Source organism: Sardina pilchardus, chromosome 21 (assembly GCF_963854185.1).
Source record: "Sardina pilchardus chromosome 21, fSarPil1.1, whole genome shotgun sequence".
Classification (NCBI taxonomy): Eukaryota; Metazoa; Chordata; class Actinopteri; order Clupeiformes; family Clupeidae; genus Sardina; species Sardina pilchardus.
In genome coordinates this window covers 24063727-24086226 of record NC_085014.1, presented here as the reverse complement: position 1 = coordinate 24086226, position 22500 = coordinate 24063727, and the positions used below count along the sequence as shown (strand labels likewise).

Sequence of the window (22500 nt, the reverse complement as noted above, 5' to 3'; positions counted from 1 at the left end):
GAATAGATTATTTAGTTTCACTACAGTCATAGAAAACACATATCTCTGGTAAATGTAGGGTCTAATTATATCCATAAGAAGATCAGGTTTAGGTATGCACAGGTTGGTGGCACGGATTCTAAAGCCACAAACTTAAAGGAGAATTCCGGTGTGAAATTGAGCTTAACTGTACCGAAACATGTTAAGGTGTACTCACACGTGTTTTAGACGCACTTTCACTCACCCCCAGCATTCTGAACTCCTCCGTTTTCAGCCTAGCTTACAGTAGGCTTGAAGCTATTAGATTGGGCATTACGTAGCCTATGCAGCTAAATCGCTATTTTTAAACCATTAAAAAGGTCCCAAGTAACTCCACACTGCATTGGTAGACTTCTGAGGGTCCTGACATTTAAAACGAGATACTGAGAACTTTGGAAATGCACAGGAAGTTTATTAAAAAAAGACTGTTTACAAGCAGTGCCTTCATAGAATCTCTCCGCTGGGCGCCATCTTGGAATCAAGTCGCGATAAGCCGACTGACGAGCACGAACGAACAGGAAGGACAGGGGAACATATTGCTAAAGTAATTCCATAGGAAATATATAGTTATACTGTCTACATGAGCATGATGAGTAACAAAGCTCAAAATGTTTGCAATATGTCCCCCTGTCTTTCCTGTTCGTTTGTGCTCGTCAGTCGACTTATCGCGACTTCACCACAAGATGGCGCCCAGCGGAGAGATTCTATGAAGGTACTGCTTGAATAAACAGTCTTTTTTAATAAACTTCCTGTGCACTTCCAAAGCTCTAAGTATCTCGTTTTAAATGTCAGGACCCTCAGAAGTCAACCAATGCAGTGTGGAGTTACTTGGAACCTTTTTAATGGTTTAAAAATAGCGATTTAGCTGCATAGGCTACGTAATGCCCAATCTAATAGCTTCAAGCCTACTGTAAGCTAGGCTGAAAACGGAGGAGTTCGGAATGCTGGGGGTGAGTGAAAGTGCGTCTAAAACACGTGTGAGTACACCTTAACATGTTTCGGTACAGTTAAGCTCAATTTCACACCGGAATTCTCCTTTAAGTGATTTCATAAAGCAATTGCCTTAATTAGCTAATCAAACCAAATGATAGGTTTCCGCATCCCGTGGTTGGATTTGCATGACTTTGGAAAGTCCCTCCAGATGCAAGATCTCTGAATCCAGCATCTGGAATAATTTAATTTTGTGGTCAGTGGTCCGCATCTATATAGATGTTACTTTGCAGCTGTAGGTTCAGAGTATCTTCATAAAGCTACCTATATATTACATAACACTGTAGCCTTGTCCCTACAGGAACCACCACACTTTTAAAGGCCATATGCCCTTCTTTGCCCATATTTGGCCAGCATACAGAATTTGCTTTTAATAACTGCACCACCCAATATGTTTAACTTTTAGATAAACACCAACAAACACTATGCATCTACAATTGGGTAAAAGCACTGAAAAGTTTGTACTCTACAGTAATTACAAGCACTATAGGTCCAATGTGGTGAGATAGTAACTCCCAACCCTCACTTCTACGGCCAAAAAAACGGATTTGTGATGGCATAAAATTAAGAACTGGACCTAGCCGATTACATTCTGTCCCCATTTTCAGAGAGAACAACACAGACACCAAACTGCTTTACCATTCACTTCTCATTTCTTGCCAAACGATCACGTTAATGCCAGGAAAAGATGGCTTGGACAAAGAGGGACAAATAAACCCAAGCAAATGGTCTGCTGGACCGACGAGGAAACAAGTCCACATCACAGACGTCCCCCCGCTTTCCTGGGCTCCGCACACACACACCCTTACATTTCACCCCAACAAAGATGCCCCTAACTCAACCAATCGGACTGCCAGACATGAGCACATCACTCAAAAAAAAGTCAAATTAAATGTTCCTATTAGAGCCAAGAGAGGAGGAGGGGAAGAAAGACCGAGAGAACACAAACAAAAGAGAGCTGTCATTTTCAAGTCATTTTTCCCCTTTGTAAAAGCTAGTTGGCATCCACACACACAAACACACACACACACACACACACACACACACACACACACACACACAGACACACACACAGACACACACACACACACACACACACACACAAACGCTCAGAGAGAGAGAGTGAGAGAGATAGGCAGGCAGACACACGCACACACACGCACACACACGCACGCACACACACACACACACACACACACACACACACACACACACACACACACGCACACACACACAAAAAGACAGATAGACGCACACGATTTGTGGCATACATCAGTGCACAACAATGCGCGTCTCCTTCACATCTCAGGCCAGGAGCAGGTTGTCATTGACACGGTGCGGAGCGGAGCAGCGCGTCACCGCCATCACCTGCCAAAATGAGCCGGCGCAGACGTTTGGAGACACTGGCAGCAAATAATCATTAAACTTGAACACTCATGAGACCAGCGCACATCTGTCCCCGTAACCGCACAAGGGTGGGGGACACTGAGGGAGGGGGGTGTGAGTATGTGTGTATGAGTGTATGTGTGTGTTTGGATGTGTGAATGTGTTTGTGTGCATGTGTTAGTATGTTTGTGTATGTGTTAGTATGTTTGTGTGTGTGTGAGTGTTTGTATGCATGTGTGCGTGTGTGCGTGTGTGTGTGTGTGTGCGTGTGTGTGTGTGTGTGTGTGTGCGTGCACGTGTGTGTGTGTGTGTGTGCATGTGTGTGTGTGTGGAGGGGGTTGGCCTCTGCGATGGCGAGTATGTTTGTGTGTGTGTGAGTGTTTGTGTGCATCTGTGTGTGTGTGTGTGTGTGTGTGCATGTGTGTGTGGAGGGGGTTGGCCGCTGCAATGGCGAGGAGGACGTTTAGGAGCCGTAATGGAGTCCAATCGGCGAACCTCGCGGAGGCTCATCCATGCGTTGGGCTGCCGTCCTGCGTGTCAACCGATATTCCGCTGAGCACAAGAATTGCGAGGCGAGGCGAGGGCCCCTATTCGGAGGCCGGAGCAGAGGCGGCGCACTGGCGAGAGAGAAAGCGAGAGGGAGGGATGGAAGGAAGGATAGCGTGATGTTTGGACGCTTAATGGTCAAATGTGACCCCCCGGTCAGCCTCGCAAGCAGTGGGAGGATTTTCTCCTTTTTTAATGGGCTTGGCAGAGCGAATATTTCTTTCCTCCTCAGGTGTGAAATTTGATCAGGGCCGCGGTCACATTTGACACATTCTTGTTTTTTTCCCCTTTGCCTCCGTGTGTGTGTGTGTGTGTGTGTGTTTGTGCCTGCATGGAGTGATATTGGCCAAGTGAAAATGGAAAAGCCTGCTTGTTGACAAGAGCGAGCGGGAGAGAAAATTAGGCAGCCTGACCCCACAAAATGTCGACTGGAGGTTGGGAACGGTTGCCTCAACAACCAAGCCCATCCTCTGGATACAAATCACCTGTAAATTCACGACAACTGTGAGAGAGTAACATTACTGTTAAAAAACATCTGATTCTGAATGTGTTTGTGTACACACAGTAAAGACATACACAAACCCATTCAATCTCCCTTACAAGCATGCACAGACTGACAAACAAATGTAGACACACATGTACAGACACACGAACAGACATATACAGTACACAGACGTACACATAGAGACATGAACAGACATACACACAGACGTACACACGGACATACACACAGACACACAAACAGACATACAAACAGACGCACACGCAAACAGACATACAAACAGACGTACACACAATCAGACGTACACACAGACATACGTTAGCTGTGTGCAGTGTTAATTGGGCAGCAGTGGCTCTGAGAGCCTTGCCTACACACGCTGCATCAAGAGGTGGAGATGGAGAGTGCTTGCTGCAACACGCCCAGTTCTGCCGTCATGTGATGCGACCTCGGTTGTCTGAACGCACTCTGGACCGGCTTGCTCACTGACCCAAATGGCAAATAATACGAAAAACACGGCACTGTGTTTGTGTGTAATGTAATAGACACAATGCACATAATGACCTTTCTTTGTACACCAGGTCTACTGTACATATTACAGATCACCACAGGCCAGCGAGACAGAGAGACGGATGTGATACGGCAAAACACCTCATTATTTTCAATCTCTTCCTCAATCATCTTCTTCAAAATATGTTTTGTTTGATGTGTGTCTGTGTGTGTGTGTCTCTCTCTATATCTCTCTCTCTCTCTCTCTCTGTGTGTGTGTGTGTGTGTGTGTGTGTGTGGGCTAGAGGCCAGATGTGTGTGTGTGGATGTGTGTGATGCCAACAAAGAGCTGAAAAGAGAGAGGGAGCGAGACAGAGAAAGGGAAGGTACCCGGCACATAAATTGCCTGTTTATTTCCAGCCACTGCAACATTTACAAAGAGAAAGAGGGAGAGAGAGAGAGAGGGAGGGAGGGAGGAGAGGGAGGGAGGGAGGAGAGGGAGGGAGGGAGAGAGAGAGACTCCGTAAAGGCGAGAGATAGATCTAGCGAGGGAGACGAAAAGGCAAGCAAAAATAAGGAAATGGAGTAAAAAAAAAGTGACTGACAAAGGAGTCGGAGAGGGAAAGACAAAGAAAGTGAAGGGCCCAGAGAGCTAGAGGAAGAGGAGAGGGTGAGAGGGAGAGGTGTGATGACAAGCAAGGCTAAAAGGGAGCTTCCAAGAAGAGCAAATGAGAGAGGGAAAAAAGGAGACGAGACAGGTGTGTGAATGTGTGTGTGTGTGTCACGGTGATTATAAGAGGCAGTGATTTTGGGCACGTAAGGTGAGGTAGGTGTGTGCGTGTGTGAAAGAGAGAGAGAGAGAGAGAGTGTGTGTGTGTGTGTCTGTGGTCTTAAAGGCTGCTGCGGCAATACCACTTCGGCAGGAAGAACAGGGAGCGCTTACACACTCCTGGAGTGGGAGATGGACAGATGAAGGGGAAGAGAGAATGAGAATTAGTGGAAAGAGGTGAACAGAGAAAGAGAGAGAGAGAGAGATGGGTGGGGGACAGAAGAAAGGTGCAGAGAGCAAGAGAGAGAGAGCACAGAGACGTGGACAGAAAAAGAAAGAAAAACAGAGATCCAACAGCAGTGAAAGTAGCTGGTGATGCAGGAACGAATACATTCTCAAATGGGGGAGAAAAAAGCCCCCCTTCAAACACAAGAGGAAAGATAAACAAAAAGGTTGAAGAAAAGATGCACAGAGAGAGCAAAGAACAGAAAAAGCACGAGAAAGACCGACCGTCTGAAAAGCCAGTTCATCAGCACATATCTGAGGCCAGAAAGAAACAGAAAAACACGGGGGTAGAAAGCGAAGAGAAAGAGAGAGAGGAAGAGAGGAAGAGAGAGGAAGAGTGAAGGGAGGCAAAGATAAATGATTTCAGATGCAAACCACTGCATCCATTTTAATGGGCTCTGTTTATCCAGCCCGTCGGTGAGGTGTGTGTGCGCATCAGACGACACACGCAGTGACAATGTGACAATTATTCCGGGCCGAGCCTAAACGTGTTTATTCTGCCTTCAGCCGGGGCGACACTACTGCTTTCCAAGAGACTTGATGCCTTCAAAACACGCAAGGGACATTAGAAATAGACAGGAGAGGAGAGGTACTCCGTCCCATGGCACAATCCGTCACACGTGGAACGTGACGACGAACACAGTCGAGCGGGAGATCAAACGGCATCGGTATGCAGGAACGTGCCACGGCGGTGGAAGAGCGAAATAATTAAGATGGTAGATAGGCCTTAAACCGCACTGACAAATGCCTTCTTGATCGCTGGCGTTTTGTGCATTGTGCGGTTTCTTCGAGGCATAGCCAGCTTACAAAAGGCTCGGAAGGGCGACAGGTCTAAATTCCACTAACTGGAATTTAAGGACTCGACTGTAAAAACTTTGTGTTTGCTGAGTGGGCTAAGACGAGTGGAGACCTTGAGATTCAAATGCTCACTTCCATACTCACTGGCTTTTTTAAAAATTACTTCCACATACTTTTCCAATTCCTTACCCTGCCCTATGCCCTAAGTCCTACGTGTGCAAACAAACACACACACACAAGAGCCAAGCTTGTCAATCGGAGAGAGACTGTGTGTGTGTGTGTGTGTGTGTGTGTGTGTGTGTGTGTGTGTGTGTGTGTGTGTGTGTGTGTGTGTGTGTGTGTGTGTGTGTGTGTGTGTGTGTGTGTGTGTGTGTGTGTGTGTGAATAAGCGTGAGATGAGGCAAATGCTACGCTGTGTTTACAGAGGGAAATTCTGATATTATAAAATGGGTGACTGTTTATGCACCTCTCCCGTGCATGGCAATGAGATAAATAATGACTTGATGTAGCTGCCTGCAATCACCATGAGACTCAAAGAGGGAAAAAAAGGAAAAAGAAAAGAAAGGGAGGGGGTAAGTGACAAAGAAGAGAGAGATATGACAAGACGGAAATGGAAGTAGACGGAAAGAAAGGGTTCAAGAGAGGTATGAGTGCTAGAGGGACTCAGAAGGAGAGATGAGAGGAGAGGAGGGGAAGAGAAGTAGGTGACAGGAAAATAAACTGGTGACACCCTCCTCTTCTCCTGTATTTCCTCCCCACCGCTCCCTCCCTCCCTCTCTCTCTCCCTCCCTCTCTCTCTCTCTCCCCCTCTTTCCACCATCTCTTCCCCTCATTGCTCCTGGTCTCGGTCAGTGTCTCTCTCCTCTGCTTGCTCATGCTAAATGGCCACTGTGTGTGAGGGAGTTAAGAGGCCAGTCACATCCTCCCCTGGAGTCCCTGTGAGCCTTAAACCACTTTCCCAAAGCTGAATTACCCCTGATTACCTTTAGATAATTACCAGCAGAACACAGGGAAGGAGAGAGCGAAAGCGACAGAGAGAGGGAGAGAGAGAGAGATGAAGGGAGAGGAAAAAAGATGTTGACAATAGCAGTTAAATTTCTATTCTAGACTAACAACATTGTGAGTGTTTCTTTTATAATATATATATATATATATATATATATATATAAAATCTGAGTTGAAGCTTTGTTAAAGTAATACCAAAAAAGACTTGTCTTCTGCATAGAGGCTCATCGATATGTTTGTTCTGAGGCTGTCAAAACCCTCTCCTAGAGCAAATCACCCTCTCTTTATGCAAGTGTACTGTCAATAATTACACTAAGGCTGATGAACATGTCTTTATACACAGTCTCTGATGAGTAACGATGAGAATCTCAATCCATCAACCTGCTGTTTTCCTAAAGTATTACAAAACAAGACATCTCCTCTGAGCGGAGGCTTATCAATATGTTTGTTTTAGAGATGCCAAAGCTCTCTCGTACAGCAAATCACACTCCCTTTATGTCAGTGGGCTGTCAATAGTTCCACCAAGGATGATGAACATCTCTTGGAACGCCGTTTCAGAGAAGTAAGGATGACAAGGAGAAGAGGCTTCTGCTGCACGCAATACAATTCCGTATTTTCATGTCCTTCGGTGGAAAAACCCTCGGGGCTGTGTTCTCAAGGCTGCAACATTATGAGCCCGAGTGTGGGTCTATTTGGCCTGGGCTAAATCATATATATGGGTGCCTCTGACTTGCCCTCAGCCACAGATGGGAACAGCGAGTGAAATAGAATTCTTATTCCCATAGCTCTCTGGGGTGAACGGCCACATTGTGGACTTGTTTTGACTATGATTTCTCCAGAGCTGCACAGGCTTCACTATCACTAGGCTAGGAAACGCAGACCGCGCCAGTAGACGCCACGTCTGTTGCTTTTGGGAGAAGAAAAAAGAAATAAAAAAAAAAATAAGAATCATTCCACGTTCAGACTGGTCCAATTTGGCTTTCACGCTCCGAAATGAAAGCATTGTGACACTTTGGAATATTAAAGCGGGCTTTTGTAGGGCCACTGAGCTCATTGAGCTGATATCTTAAATTGATTCCTTGTGGGAGTCCTCAAACCTCAAGCCTGGAGGTCTGTGATTTCGTTACGCGAGGCGGGCACTTTAAAATGAAAGCGGCGTGGGGGAAACTTGGCACGGACGCGGGACCACCAGCTGGGGGCTCTGAAGTTGCGTAATGTGCAACAGGCCCCCGAGACACTCTCCTTTTATACCGCCGCTGTTCCCCCGTCAACCGGCCCGTGCTCGACGCTGACCCGCGTCGATCCGAACGACAATATGGAACAGGTCCACACCGTGGGCCACAATGCGTTGTCCGAACGCACTTTTCTTAAGCATCCACCAGTTGAAGTTCTCCCTTCCCTGCTTCCCATTTTCTGCGTACCCCCTGCCAAGGCATCTGAGGAACACTGCGGTGCTCCTGCTGCTTCTGCTCAAGTCCATGGCAGACAGTCAGCGCGCGAGCGAAACGAGCGAGCGAACAAGCGAGCGAACGAACGAGCGAGCGAACGAGCGATATTCGTGCCTGCAGGCGGGGTGCCACACTCTCTTTCTTCTCCTTTCTCCTTTTTTTTTTTGTCCTCCAGCAGGCCCCCATCCTGATCTGGGGCCCAGATAAATACCCCTGACACGCGGGCGTAGCCGCCAGGCATTACTATGCCATTACTCCATCCGCGGCCGCGGCAGGCTTCGGCGAGACACTTACACACTCGCCCCGCTTCAGAAAAAAAGCACTCCAGTGCAGCACCGGCATGCCTGGAGGCTACGCACCAATCACAGAATATTAACCACCCACTATATTACGCTCCTTACACAAGGCTGTCTGAATAGAGTCGCTGTTCGGCCCCGTGCACCCGGTTTGTACACACGACGATCCCCGTTTTAATATGACAAAGCAATTCATCAAGCGCCGCGCTTGAATTAATAATGAATTTGATTTGCTGGTAAATAATTATTTCATGGAGTACTCTAGCAATATTTTATGACAAAGCTGTGTGCGAGATGCGATCGGCCATTAAGTTTTCATGTGCTCGTATGATCTAAAACAAAAGAGCATGCGTGTGACTGTGTGTGTGTGTGTTTTGTTGCTGTTTTTGCAGTCAGAGAGAGAGAAAGCAAGAGTGAGTGAGTGAGTGGAAAGAGAGAGAGGGAGTGTGCGAGGGAGTGTGTGAGTGTGTGTGTGTGTGTGTGTGTGTGTGTGTGTGTGTGTGTAGAATGCAGGGAAGGATGTCACAGAAGGCGTATGATTTTTGGTGCTCAATTTTGGAATATCTGTGGAGCTATTATGTGACTGTCTCACTCTTTGTGTGTGTGTGTGTGTGTGTGTGTGTGTGTGTGTGTGTGTGTATCTGTATCTGTATGGTGTGTATTTGTGCACACATGCGTTTCAATATGTGAAATCAGGCTCTGTTGGGTTTAAACCCTGCTTGGCCTGACAGTAATTTCTGCCTCCAAATTTCATTCCAATGGGTTCATCAATCTTCCTCCCTCCCTTTTCTCCTCCATCTGCCTTTCCTTCTCTCCCTCTCTCTTTCATTCTCTCACTCCTTCACTCAGTAAATGAGAAATTGAAAGGCATAGATGGGGAGGTTACGTGCACTGGATGGTTAAGCAGTTTGACACAGAGATGGAGTGCACGTGCACGCGCTCACACCACACACACATCACATCACACACACACACACACACACACACACACACACACGCACATACACAAACACACAAGAAATGGTACTTCACACACCATCACATTGAGAAATACATCCCAATCATGGTGACAAAGGAGTGAGAACCCTCCACACACACACACACACGCACACGCACACGCACACGCACACGCACACGCACACATGCACACACGCGCTGTTCTCCATATTAGACTCCTTCTATCAGAAAATATCTACACATGACACATTCAAATTAAATATTCAGTCCCACAGCTTTACTAATGTTCTGGAAAAAAGAGAAACCCACAGACAAGCCCCACGGGCCCCAGCAGCTCCAGTATCGTCATTAAGAGCGCATTAAATGATCTGTAATTAGCATTAATGTACAGCACAATTTCACAGTGCATCGAAAGTCACGGGGTGGTCGGAAACGGCAACCTGTGCAGATGATGGCACGTCGCCCGCGTCTAACAAATGATGCTTCACAACTAACGAGAAAAACGACTGAAAAAAGAGGGAAAAGAGAGAGAGTGGGGATGGGGGGAGAGGGAGACGAAACACGAGGAAGAGGTCAAGAGACAGAGGGTTGCCATTACAATTGATTAGCTAGTAAGCCTACAGTACTTTCATTGATTGTAATCACTTTAGCGTTACATCCTTTTCGTACGCGCACTCCTTTCAGTTGGCTCTCTGAAAATTTAATGCATCCCCCTCTTTCAGAGCTGAATGATCCCTGATGATCCATCTTCAAGCTTCTCGCCCCTGTCCGCTCACTGACTTTAGTAGCGGCAATATTGTTTTGGGAGATGTTCCCGCACTCGGATTCTCCACTGCAATTGATATTAAACTTTAAGTGTGTGTGTGTGTGTGTGTGTGTGTGTGCATGCAGGTGTGTGACTGTGTGTATGTATGTCTGTGTAGGTGTGTGTGTGTGTGTGTGTGTGTGTGTGTGTGTGTGTGTGTGTGTGTGTGTGTGTGTGTGTGTGTGTGACTGTGTGTATGTATGTCTGTGTAGGTGCGGGTGTGTGTTTGTGTTTTTGTGTGTGTGTGTGTGTGTGCGTGCAGTTGTGTTCAGAGGACACTTCAAACATTGCAAACGCAATGATAAATCAGAGGGGTTTTTTTTTGGATGGCTGTGGAAAAGCATAGAGTGCTAATAGCGGTGTGTGTGAAATCTTAATGACCATAACCATAACAATAACCCTCCCAGCACATGGACTTACTCTCTACAAACAAACACACGCACATTAGCACCCAAGCATTAACATAAACACACACACGCACGCACACACACACACACACACACACACACACACACACACACACACACACACACACACACATACACACATACACACACACATACAGTCAGTCACACACAAACACACACACACACACTGTCATACAGAGAGGGACTCATCATGACATACTGTACAGACATCCCCATAGACAAACACTGCGAACGACAAGCACACACACACACATGATTTAACAAATGTGCCCACTAACTCCGTCACATGAAAGCCCTTCAAATGATTTAATGGCTGTACACACATATTCAAGTTAATTAGGCATGCTAAGCAATCCGCACACACATTTTCCCCAAGACAATAATGCCGGGGAATGGTTCTCCCTCTCTCCAGCACTCAATCATATCAGCATCACACACCAAGGAGCCACATTCTCTCCTTCATATGAATTTCAATAGGTCTACGCCAGATATCTGACAAATGATGCTGACCCCTCTGGTCTCCCACGCCGCTGAATGGTTCTCGGTTGGAATTAACGGCTGGTGTTAATAACAAACAGAACGCAATATTGCCTCCCGTCGATCTGGCTGGCTGTGTGTGTGTGTGTGTGTGTGTGTCTGTGTGTGAGAGTTTGCTGCAGCACATACTCCACACACTTACAATCTACACGTCGTGTTTCTAAAGACAAGGGGGAAAAAAAAAACCCCCAACAACAGCCTCTCAGCCTTTTTCTTGATGAAATGAATAATGGATTTACGCGGGTTATCTGTATCTAAATCTGCGCTATTTCTGCTTACTCCACAGAGTGTGCGCCATTTCCAGGCATCGGGCTTCGACGAGGCCAAACCAATTACAGCACTCCGAGGAGACCCCTGCACACGGCATGCTTGGATGTGAAGCTGTGCCACTGTATCAAGATGGTGGCTGCCCTGCCCAACTCGAGGCTTAGCATCGGAATTCCACTGGCCTTCCCGACCGGCAGTCTCCACGGTATCAACCCGAGGGCAATTACTTTGATTGGTTAAGCCCGGAGCAACAGCACCTATAGATATATACCCATACATGCGTGTACTTATATGAAACTTTGCAGGGTGCCTCAGGCCGAAGCCATGCGGGTTGTAGAGGCTCGATTTCCCACAAATCTTTGGAGTAAGGGCTGCTTGCATCATCCACGCCAGACATCAAACGGAATATAGAGCCTGGTGAGAGGCCGGCACAGAAGCGCAACCCTAAAACGGGTGGTCATTTCGATTTTTGGAAACACTGCTCCTCAACGTGTTCTCATGCATAGAGGACTCGACACGACATATTGGTGAGACTGATTTCACATCCTTTCCCTTTTTTTCAATTACTTCCTCTCCTATCCAGTCATTTTTCTGAATATTTTCACCAACCTTTTGTTTTCCATATCTGTAGCCAAAAAAAATGGTATAAAGCCTTCCTCAAGGCCAATAAGGGAATGAGACAGTAAAAGGAGTGCAAGTGGCAGACAAATAAATAATGACAAGACAATAATAGGCTACGCACAAAGAGGAACACACCTACACAAGCACATTATCTATAAGAGGCGGATTAAAACCTAGGAGACCGTAAAATAGACTCAATGGTGCTAGTGCGGCTAAAAAGCTACGCTGGAGAAAGAACAACAGCAGGCTGAGTGGAGGATGAAAGGGAAGCGGCTGAAACACATAAATACAATGGCAAAGGAAAAACCCACATCTGAAGCAAGGCCTCAAAGAGATTAGAGTGGATTACGGAGGGAAGGACAGGAAAATTGGTCAACAAGTTACGAAACGAGTCGTGGAAGTGGGCAGCCGCGTCGGGAGGCGAGGCCAGGGGAAGTGGGCGAGGAGTCTGAGTCCAGCGTGAGCCGCTCGGGCCAGTACTGACTCACGGACGGACAGGGGGGGGGGAATCGGAAGCCGTGGACGTTTATGGGATAGTGTGGGATAGACGTGGTCTGTTATCGGAGACGTTTCACTGCAGTGATAGACAAGAGATTGCTCTTCCAGTGAGTGCTTTCACGTACACATACAAATACAGATGCCCACACACACACACACACACACACACAAACAAACACAAAAACGACCCACTCATATATAAGCATTCACATGACTGCATATATACACAGGCTCATGAACATACACAAAAGCTCTCCATCTCAGTCTTTCTCACACACAAATGCACATGAATACACCACACAAACACACACACACGCGCAAAAATACACACGCAAACACACACACACACACACACACACACACGCAAACACACACTCACTCACTCACTCACATAAGCTCCTGCACACAAACAATTCGGTTTTTATTTTGTTGGCTTAGGCTAAATGGATTAGGATGAAAGGGGACGACGATGGCAGAGTGGCACATTAAATTAGATGTTCAAAGATGTGGGTTTTTCCAAATGGTTGTTTTTAATTCCGCACATTCTCTCACTGCTCCCTATCAGTCTGCCCATTAATATAAATGCTGTGAGAACCTTGGCAGACTTGATAAAAAGAAAAGTTCGTTTTTAAATGCTGATTTTTTTTTGTTATAGCCGTTTATGTATACACATTCAGAGAATCTCTTCAGGGTGACATTTACACGACTGCTCATTTTCACAGCCGAGAGCAAATTTACTTTTCAAATGGACAAGAAATTGCCAAACTGTCGACCACCAGGTGTGGCTCGGAACTCAAATGGCACACCATTAAAGAGCATTTAAATGCGATTTGGAGAAACGCATGCACATTTGCCTTGCAAAATAGCACCCGCACACAGACTGCTCCCCTCGTTCATGATGCACTAGCAATACAGTACGTGCCTCTTCCACTGCATTCACACAGTCTTCCGCTGACCTCCAATCTCACTAGACGCTCTCTCTCTGGTTCCAATTTAAAAATAAAATCATATCTCCCTCTTGTTCTTCCTCTCCTCTCCTCTCCTCTCCTCCTCCATATCCACTCTCCAGTACTCTCATCCTCTCTTTTCCTGCCAACCATGACAGCTTTGCATGGAAGGTGACTGAGTGTGAGGGCTTGTTTTGCATGGGTTTCCTGCCTGAGGCAATAGTGTTGGGAGCCGAGGGGGAACTAACAAACTCTCATCTGGCCTTGGCGAAGCCAACCTTAAAAACACAAACAACACACACACACACACAGAGGCCACTGGAGAGGCTACTGCTAGGTGAACTGAGCACCAGCAGGGAATTTGTGGATACATACAATACATGCACGCACAAACGCACGCACAAACGCACGCACACACACACACACACACACACACACGCGCACACACACACACACACACGCACACACACACACACACACACACACAAACAAAACCACACCCAAAGTGGAAAGTCAGCAGACATGCAAAGTGCTGCAAGATCTATATCTTTATCTAAATCTATATCTGTACTGCACCATAACATAATCTCTGTAGTGCAGTGGATTATGGGGATGATTTGTTTTTGTTAAAGTGTAGTGTGAAATGTTTTGTGGCAGTGTATAATAATTGTATAGTTCCAGTGTACTTAGTGCGGTTTCATGCGCACATGAAAAGGTATTTGCTCAATTAATTCCCATATTTCTGTGAAATAGGTGTTTAAACGTATCTGAGCATGAACACAAAGCAATTGAGCAACAAAAACCAGACAGAGCACCAGCACTTATGAGAGGTACATGAAACTGAGATTTTTATCGTTCAAAGGCTGTTTCTGTCCCCCTCTCTGCCATGAATCACCATGACAAAATAGAGAAAACGAACCGCAACATCAGAGGCTGATGTAAAAAAAAAAAATGCTTCCATAAAACATACACATGCATAAGCCTGCAAACATAAAGGAACAAAGGTACATATGCATACACCTCACGATATCTAGCTGAACAGAAAAGATTTCTTCCACCCAGGAGTGGGTGCTAATCTTTTTTGAGTAACTTTCTCCACTGGATGAATAATTCATTAATTTGCTCTATTTTTGAAAACAATGACAAACCAAGAAAGAGCATCCATAGCGCATTCCGTTTTGTGGTAAATGTCTTTGATTCCCTCACTCTCTCTCCACCATTTATTCTCTAAATCCCACACACGAATCATGCATGGAAATCAAACCGCATATGACCTCAGAGTGAACTTTACGAAACTTGTCCCAAAATTAAATTGTTGATTTATTCAGATACTACTGTGGATAGCATTTGAATAATAATATGACTTAGGGTCGCACTGCGAATAACAGAGTAATTGTTTTTCAGGATCTCAAATGCCAATCACATTTTAATATGTTCAGATATTCCCTCTCTGCCTTGAGCTTGTCTTCCACCTACTGCTATAGAATAATTGCCACATCCTCTTCTTTCAGTCTGACAGTTTTTCTCTGCCTTTCTTCCCCCAAATTATCTTCCTCAATATACATTTGCGTCATTATGCCTCCATCCCCCTGTTCCTTTCAAGGATTGTGACCCCACTTTTCCTATGGGTTTGACAAGCTAATTGACTGATTTTATTTGATACAGTTCAAAAGAGAACTTGTAGCCCTCAATTTGCCTTGTTTTTTACCCTTTTCACACTGGGACCAGAGGAGGCTCTGAAGGCAGTGTAGGTGTTGATATATTAAGATGCTAACCCAGTTACTCTGCTCTCTGCTTCCCTGTAGGTATTAAAGAGACAACCTTTTTTTCTGGAAGTCCAAAACAGCCCTTCCGAAACCCTCCGCTAAACTTCACCAAGAGCCTCTGAGGCCGTCTGGGTTATCTACAGTCAAGAGGGAGCAGCAGCCAAAGAACCGGCAGAACTATGGCTGCCGAGAGCCTCGTGGAGCTTCGCGATTGGCTGTTCCTGATTCTCTTGTGTCTGACGTTGTTAGTAGAGGTGCTGGAGTTTGCTGCCGCAACGGCGGCTGTTGCCGAGGCAGTTGCCCAGGACGGAGAGTTCCAGGGGGAGGTGCCGTGCCCCTCGGCCTGTCGCTGTGATGACAGCTTTGTTTACTGCAACGACCGAGGCCTGAGCATCATACCCCCACTGCCTTTAGCAGCTGCGGTGCTCTACCTTCAGAACAACCGTATTGATAATGCTGGATTGCCTACATCCCTAGAGAGACGAATGACTGTACGAGTTATTTACCTGTATGACAATGAACTGGATGATTTTCCAAGGCATCTACCCCCGTCGCTTCGAGAACTACACCTGCAGGACAACAACATACGAACACTACCGCGTTCTGCCCTAGCTCGACTACCACTGCTTGAAAAATTACACTTGGATGACAACTCAGTATCAACAGTGAGTATAGAAGACAAAGCATTTGCTAACAACCCGCGATTGCGACTCCTATTCTTGTCACGCAACCATTTATCTAGTATTCCTTCGGGTTTGCCAGCATCCCTAGAGGAACTAAGGCTTGATGACAATCGCATATCGACCATCCCCACCCACGCTTTCCGTGGATTGTCGTCCTTGAGGCGTCTCTTTCTGGACGGCAATTTGTTGGCGAACCAACGGATCGCTGACGACACCTTTGCGCGCCTCGCCAACCTGACCGAGCTCTCGCTGGTCCGCAACTCCCTCCTGACGCCGCCGCTGAATTTGCCCAGCTCGCACCTGCTCCGCCTCTACCTCCAGGACAACGCACTGGCGCACATGCCCCGCGGGTCCCTGGACGGCATGAAGAGGCTGCAGAAGCTCGACCTGTCAGGCAACAACCTCACCACCCTCCCCCGGGGCCTTTTCCGAGACCTGGATAGTCTGTCGCAGCTGCTGGTGCGTGGGAATCCGTGGTACTGTGGCTGCAATCTCCGCTGGCTGTACGACTGGCTCCACATGCGAGGCGCTTCCGTGACGGTGAGGGGTTTAACTTGCCATAGCCCCGAGCGAGTGCGAGGGCAGTCATTAAAGGAGCTCACGAGTGAGATGAAGTTATGCGAGACGGCAGGGGAGGGTGGAGTGGTCGGAGGAGGCAGAGGCGGAGGAGCAGCGGGTAAAGAGAAAATTGGAACTCTTCCAACGGCGGCAGCCCTAACAACCACACGCATGCCCCAGGGGTCACTATTCACCCTCCGGTCCAAACATCCGGGCCACATCCCCGACCTGGTGCAAGACCACCTTGGTGAAAGTGGAAGCAGTGAAAGTGGTAGAACACTGCAAGTTAAAGTCAAGCCACTCACACCAGAAACAATCCACATCACATGGACTGCAGTGCAACCAGCCCCGTCGTTCCGGCTTTCCTGGTTGCGACTGGGTACAAGTCCTGCAATGGGCGACATTACAGAGACGTTAGTTCCCGGCGATCGCAGAGAGTATCTCCTCACTCAGCTGCAGCCGCAGTCCAGTTATATCATCTGTATAGTACCCCTCTTCGTAAACGAGGGCAGAGGCTCTTCCCATTCCTCAACGAACTTGAACAAGGACCATGAGCACCCAGCGTGTGCCAAGACTGAGACATCAGATCTCACAAGACAGTCAGATCAGGATGGGACAGATCAGGGAACAGACCAGTTTGCAGCCCTTCCAGTAGCTGGGATTATTGGGGGTGCCACGGCACTGGTCTCGCTGCTCCTAATTTTTGGCATCTTTTGTTGGTATGGCCATCGGGTGGGCTACCTGGCAGCCGGCGAACAGTCCATGTATGGGAGGGGGGATGTAGTCAACAGTCGTGCCGGTGGCAAACATTATGATGACTATGCCGAGTCGGGCACGATAAAGGACACCTCAATCTTAGAAATCAGGGGTCCTGGTTTCCAGATGACACCAATGGCAGCGCACCAGCCACTGCAGCCCAAGGCTAAATGTGAGGACATGACCTACATTCACACCATCTTTCCATCAAACAACACGACGCTCTACAGGAGCACCCACAACCACACAGCCAATTCAGGCTACGGGACCAACCGTGGGTATAGGGAGAGAGGTATACCAGATATAGATTACACATACACGTGATAGCCACTTACGCCCACCACTTCTCCCTGTTCCCTTTTACAGATGTGTCTGTGACTGGGGACAGCCCTTGGATCCAAAGTAGGAGTGTGCCGGCCATGTCTTTGTTTGATTTACAGATACATACTCTCAGTCCTTGATCCGATAGTTAGTCAAATTCCAATCCGAGAACATGAGAGAAGTTTATCATCAGCCCACATTATTTTTAAACGGATTGATTTCATTCTTAGGCATAATATTGATAATGATGCATATTTCCACTCGTTAACATTGCCTAGAGCTGCAAAATCGAACAGTTAAATTGGCCCTGCTCCTTCTGTTTTGTTTTTCAGCTGATGTTAATTAATCCGCATTTATTTAAAGGAGAAATCCGGCGAGTTTTCACATAGATCCATGAACAACCACACCGCGCTGTAGCTGCCTGTCTGCGTTAGCTGATTAACCGATTGTTTTTGTTTTGTTTCGTACCAACAGTACTCAGTGACCTCAAGAAATGGAGATCTATGTGAAAACTTGTCAGATTTCTCCTCTAAGGAGCCGCATGTATAACTATTTACTGAAACAGTTGTTCTGTTGCTCAGCAACAGCTCAACTGAAGCATAAGGTAAAATTTGGAAAGCATACTGCAAAAAAAAACTATTTTCAATAATGCATTAAGGTCAGATTGTATGCTTTAAAGAAGTAAGAATGAACCCAACACTCTTATCTCTCAAACGGTCTCTCGAGTCACGCGTCACACATTTTACATTATGCATAGATTTTTGTAAAGACTTGATTGAAGCCTGGATCTCTAAGAGGGACACATTTCAGCCCTCTCTAAAGATGTCTTTTGTATGTTTGAGATGTCTCAACATCTATTACCATCCTCTATTCTAAGATCGCCATTAACTCGTCTTTGAACTGTGCTCGGCACACTCCTATTCCAAAGCACCCTTTGTGCCTCCTTGACAATGTTTCCAAGTAATCTGTTACTCAAAAAAAAAAAAAAAAAAAAACTGGGGCTAGGACCACACTGAATTTGCTAGTCATGTCTACCAGAGTGACTGAAGTGCCAGAGATACCAGTCTTGGTATTGACTGTAACCAATATTTCAATGCTACGTTTTTGTTTGCATTGCAGTTTCAACGAAGGTCTTTTTAATCCCTCTCCCCTTTTAATATATCTCACTTAAATGGATCTAGTGGCTAGCATGACAGTGGTTATGGGTTGATAGAGGGTCAAAATGTGTATAGATCTAGCTTTACTATCTGTATAGCTTTACTGTACTTTCTATAAGCGCTAGCCAGAATGATTTCTCTCTCAAAAGCTTGAGAACATTGACTGCAACAAAAAAAGGGTTGGGGGAGTCATATTCCATTCCTGATTCAAGATTCTAGGTTTCACCCCTCCCCCCCTTCACTTTTTTCTTTATTCTCTCAATTTTCTTTTGAGCGCAGCGAGAGGACTTTGTTCCCTGCCGGAGGAGCTGACAGGGGTGATAACGGTTTCGACAGTGACAGAACTCAAATTGCTCATGAGTTTCTTTCTACATAATGAGAGACAAAGAGACAGACACACAGAGCCGCCAACAACAGTGACAGAGGAAGAGGGGGAATAAATGTTTCCTGCTTAAATATCAGCCGTTCGTTAAGCAGACACCCCACTTTGCAGGAATACTAATCACTTCTAAAAGGTTACCATGGGGTGATGAGTTTTTTTGTTTTTCATGTCAATAACTAAAAAAAATACACAGAGAAGCAACCGTTATTTTGCAATCTCACTGGAAGAGAGAAAATTCCAGAGAACAAAGGCACCTAAAGACAATCATATCGGAAGGGCATTTTCTAAGTGACAATTAAACTGAAAGAGACAAGTGGACAGTGACATAGTTTAATAGGTCAGAGAGAGAGAGGGAGCTGACCAAATGCAAGTTATTGGGCAAGCAGGGTTGTCAAATCAGTTTGCTGAGCTGGACATTGAGTTAATAAACACCAACAACAAAAAAAAGAAAGAAATAATTTTGGACGTTTGAGGATAAAGCTTTGTGGCTCAAATCTGCGTTCTTATGGAGTAGAGAGTGACATATCAGGGATATACAGACTTAACACCGTAACACTGTGGACCTCTACATTGCATATATATAAACGGTTTAATAAACAGAGAGCTACAGTAGGCTATACGAATGTGTTTCTAGGCGTTTTAGAAAAGCTTGGTCACTGGAGCAACAACGATGGTATGAAGTACAATTAACGTGATACAGGAGAAAAGAGGCAGGGGAGGGATGAAAAGTAGAATTTAGTGGTTTTATTTCTATCACATTTCCTGGTTTCTCTTCATTTATTTGAAATGTGAAAATTGAAGACAAGTGACTGGCGTCTCTCGCACCCTTTATCTTTGTTGCATTTCTTCTATTACAAATAAATCAAGCGTGGAAAAAAGCGTCTGTCTGGAATTTCTGTGTAACATTAAAAAGGATCTGTGCCGACTCTTTGTAGTTATGTGTCTCTTACAAGGACATGGTGCAGTATAACACGCTCAAACACACTCACTCACTATAAAGCCCCCAAAAAAGGCACAGGGAAATTGTTGAATGAAATGTGAAAATGTGTGTAAACTCTATTGCATTTGCGAGGTAAAGCTGTGGAATCGATCAGTGTGTGTGCAATGGAGAAACCTCACTGGGAGAGGCATGCAAGGCTCTGTGTCTCTGTGTGTGTGTGTGTGTGTGTGTGCGTGTATGCGTGTGTGTACGTGTGTGTGTGTGTGTGTGTGTGTGTGTGTGTGCGTGTGTGTGCGTGTTTGCTTTGGAGGCAGACAGGCTCACCATCTTGAGAGTGTGTTAATGCCTGTGTAAGCATAGCGCTGATCGATATGACCAGCGGGGGAAGAGTATAAGTGTCCATCCAGGAAAGACGAGGGGCCCAGACGGCCTCTCCGTTGGCTCTCTGTGTGTGTTTGCGTCTGTCGGTTTTCACACTCGTCAGAAACTCCCTGGCTGTCATTTGTCTCAATTAGTCACTTACACCTCTAATTTGACTTCTGCGCATCTGCCCAAGAATAACAAGAGATGATGATTAGGCGGCGGGAAAAAAAAAAAATGTTTTGACAGATATTGTTAATTTGTGCTAATTTCAGCAATAAACTTTTGGTTGACGCAATGTGAACAAACAAAAGGGTGCAAAAAGATTCCAGTGGTGCGGTGAAATCGGGAGCTCACAGGCGAGTTGCAAAATGACTGATGTCTATGTTTGATAAGTCGTGAACCAAACTGGCAGTGCATGGTGTTATTGGGCAATAGCTCAGCCCAAGTGCTTGTTCGCATAGCAACTCACAATGCATCTTGTCAAAAAGGTCTATTAATATTGACCAAGTGCATTGACAATTGCTTATGGCATAATCTACTTTTGTTGTTCTCAGCAAATGAGACCAATTGGATCTTTTTCACTCCCGTGCTTCAAAGTAATGAGGCCATTGTTCATGTGCATGTATGACTGCAGACGAGTGTGAGACCTTGGCACGTTTGCCAACCATCTATGTGAAACAGGGTGACATTACAACAAGAGCAGGCCATTAGAACACATCTCTCTCTCTCTGTCAAACATTGCCGTACATTAAATGCCGTCGAAAAATCATGACCGCGCCTTCCAACACCTGTCCACATCATAGGCCACATCGCATGATGACCTTAGCAACTTGGTTTGGGTACTTCGGATGAGTATGTGCAGGCCTTTGGGCCGCACCTGTGAGAGCCACGGACAACAACTACCCAACCTTGTGAAACTTTGCAAGAATTTCCGAAAGCGCCACATCGCTGATGAACAGCATGACTCCTCGTTCTGCCTTTACCACAGAGGCAATTAAGCTAATTAGACGACCGATGATTCCGGCTTCCTCCATTTTAGCTAAAGTGGCAATTGATTGAGAGAGAGAAAAGGAAAGGGTTGGAGGCTTTTAACAAGGGCAGAAATAATTGCCGTGCATGCCTTTCTGCAAGCCCATTCAGTTTTTCTTTTAATGTTCTTGTTTGTTTTCCCAAATGCACATCTATCAGAAATTTACTGGGTAGATTCTGAGTATTTCTGTGACTTCCAGGGAAGATACCAGTACAAGGTTCCAATCAAAACAATACGAATGACTTCAACTTCCCTCAAGGTGTCCCAACTGAGAGCTTCTGGTGACGTGCATGAGAGACACATGCCGAGAGCTTAGCTGACAGCACGACAATTCAACAGAGACCAGTTAGCATGTAATAGTGACAGGAATGGTACAGGATCTGAAGGGAGCACACCCATTTAGGCCTGCATAGAACCTCACAGCAAGAGACATCACGCCCTGGTTGAGCCCTTTCGAGAATCCTGTGTGAAAATTCTCTGGAGGCGCACGCTGCGGATTTCTTGCGACAACGGTTTCTTTCTATCAAATTTCACTCCAATTAGTGAATGCACAGCATATGCTGAGAGTTGCAAGGCTTTTTTTTTTTTTTCCTGCAGTGTTAACTCATTTTAAATTCGCCTACGCCGGTGTGTAAGACTGTGGGATCTGTTCGCTCGGAAAAAGAAAAACAACTGTGCCACATACGCACCCAATAGCTCATCCAAGCGCTTTGGTCTTTCAATTGGGCAAATATTTTCAAAAGGGACACAGGCACCAATAAAGCGGACTTGGGGCACAATAACTAGCAGAGTGTCTTTTTTGTGTCTGGATAAATTATACACTCATTCCTCCTTCCATATCACTGACAACTGGAAATAAAACTTCGGTCTCAGTAATTCAGTGAGCCCCTCTCTCTGTCTCATTTTCATGCGCTATCATTTCAACATTTTACTCCAGGGCTCTCTCGCTCAGACT

At 46.0% G+C, this 22500-nt stretch overlaps 2 protein-coding genes and 1 long non-coding RNA gene across 4 annotated transcripts in view; 2 read left to right on the top strand and 1 right to left on the bottom strand.

Moving 5' to 3' along the window:
• Positions 1 to 15466, top strand: part of LOC134069324 (uncharacterized) — a 19354-nt gene extending 3888 nt beyond the window's left edge. Inside the window, exons 2-3 of the long non-coding RNA XR_009936800.1 lie at positions 11543 to 12050; positions 15395 to 15466. This is a non-coding gene — a long non-coding RNA (uncharacterized LOC134069324). The remainder of the gene's footprint in view (positions 1 to 11542; positions 12051 to 15394) is intronic.
• macrod1 (mono-ADP ribosylhydrolase 1) overlaps positions 1 to 22500 on the bottom strand; it is a 59578-nt gene that overhangs the window by 29749 nt on the left and 7329 nt on the right. The gene's annotated exons all lie outside the window — the stretch shown is intronic.
• On the top strand, positions 15535 to 20084 carry flrt1b (fibronectin leucine rich transmembrane protein 1b). The gene has a single exon (XM_062525281.1). It carries the CDS (start codon positions 15535 to 15537, stop codon positions 17674 to 17676), a length of 2142 nt encoding a protein of 713 aa, XP_062381265.1. The 3' UTR covers positions 17677 to 20084.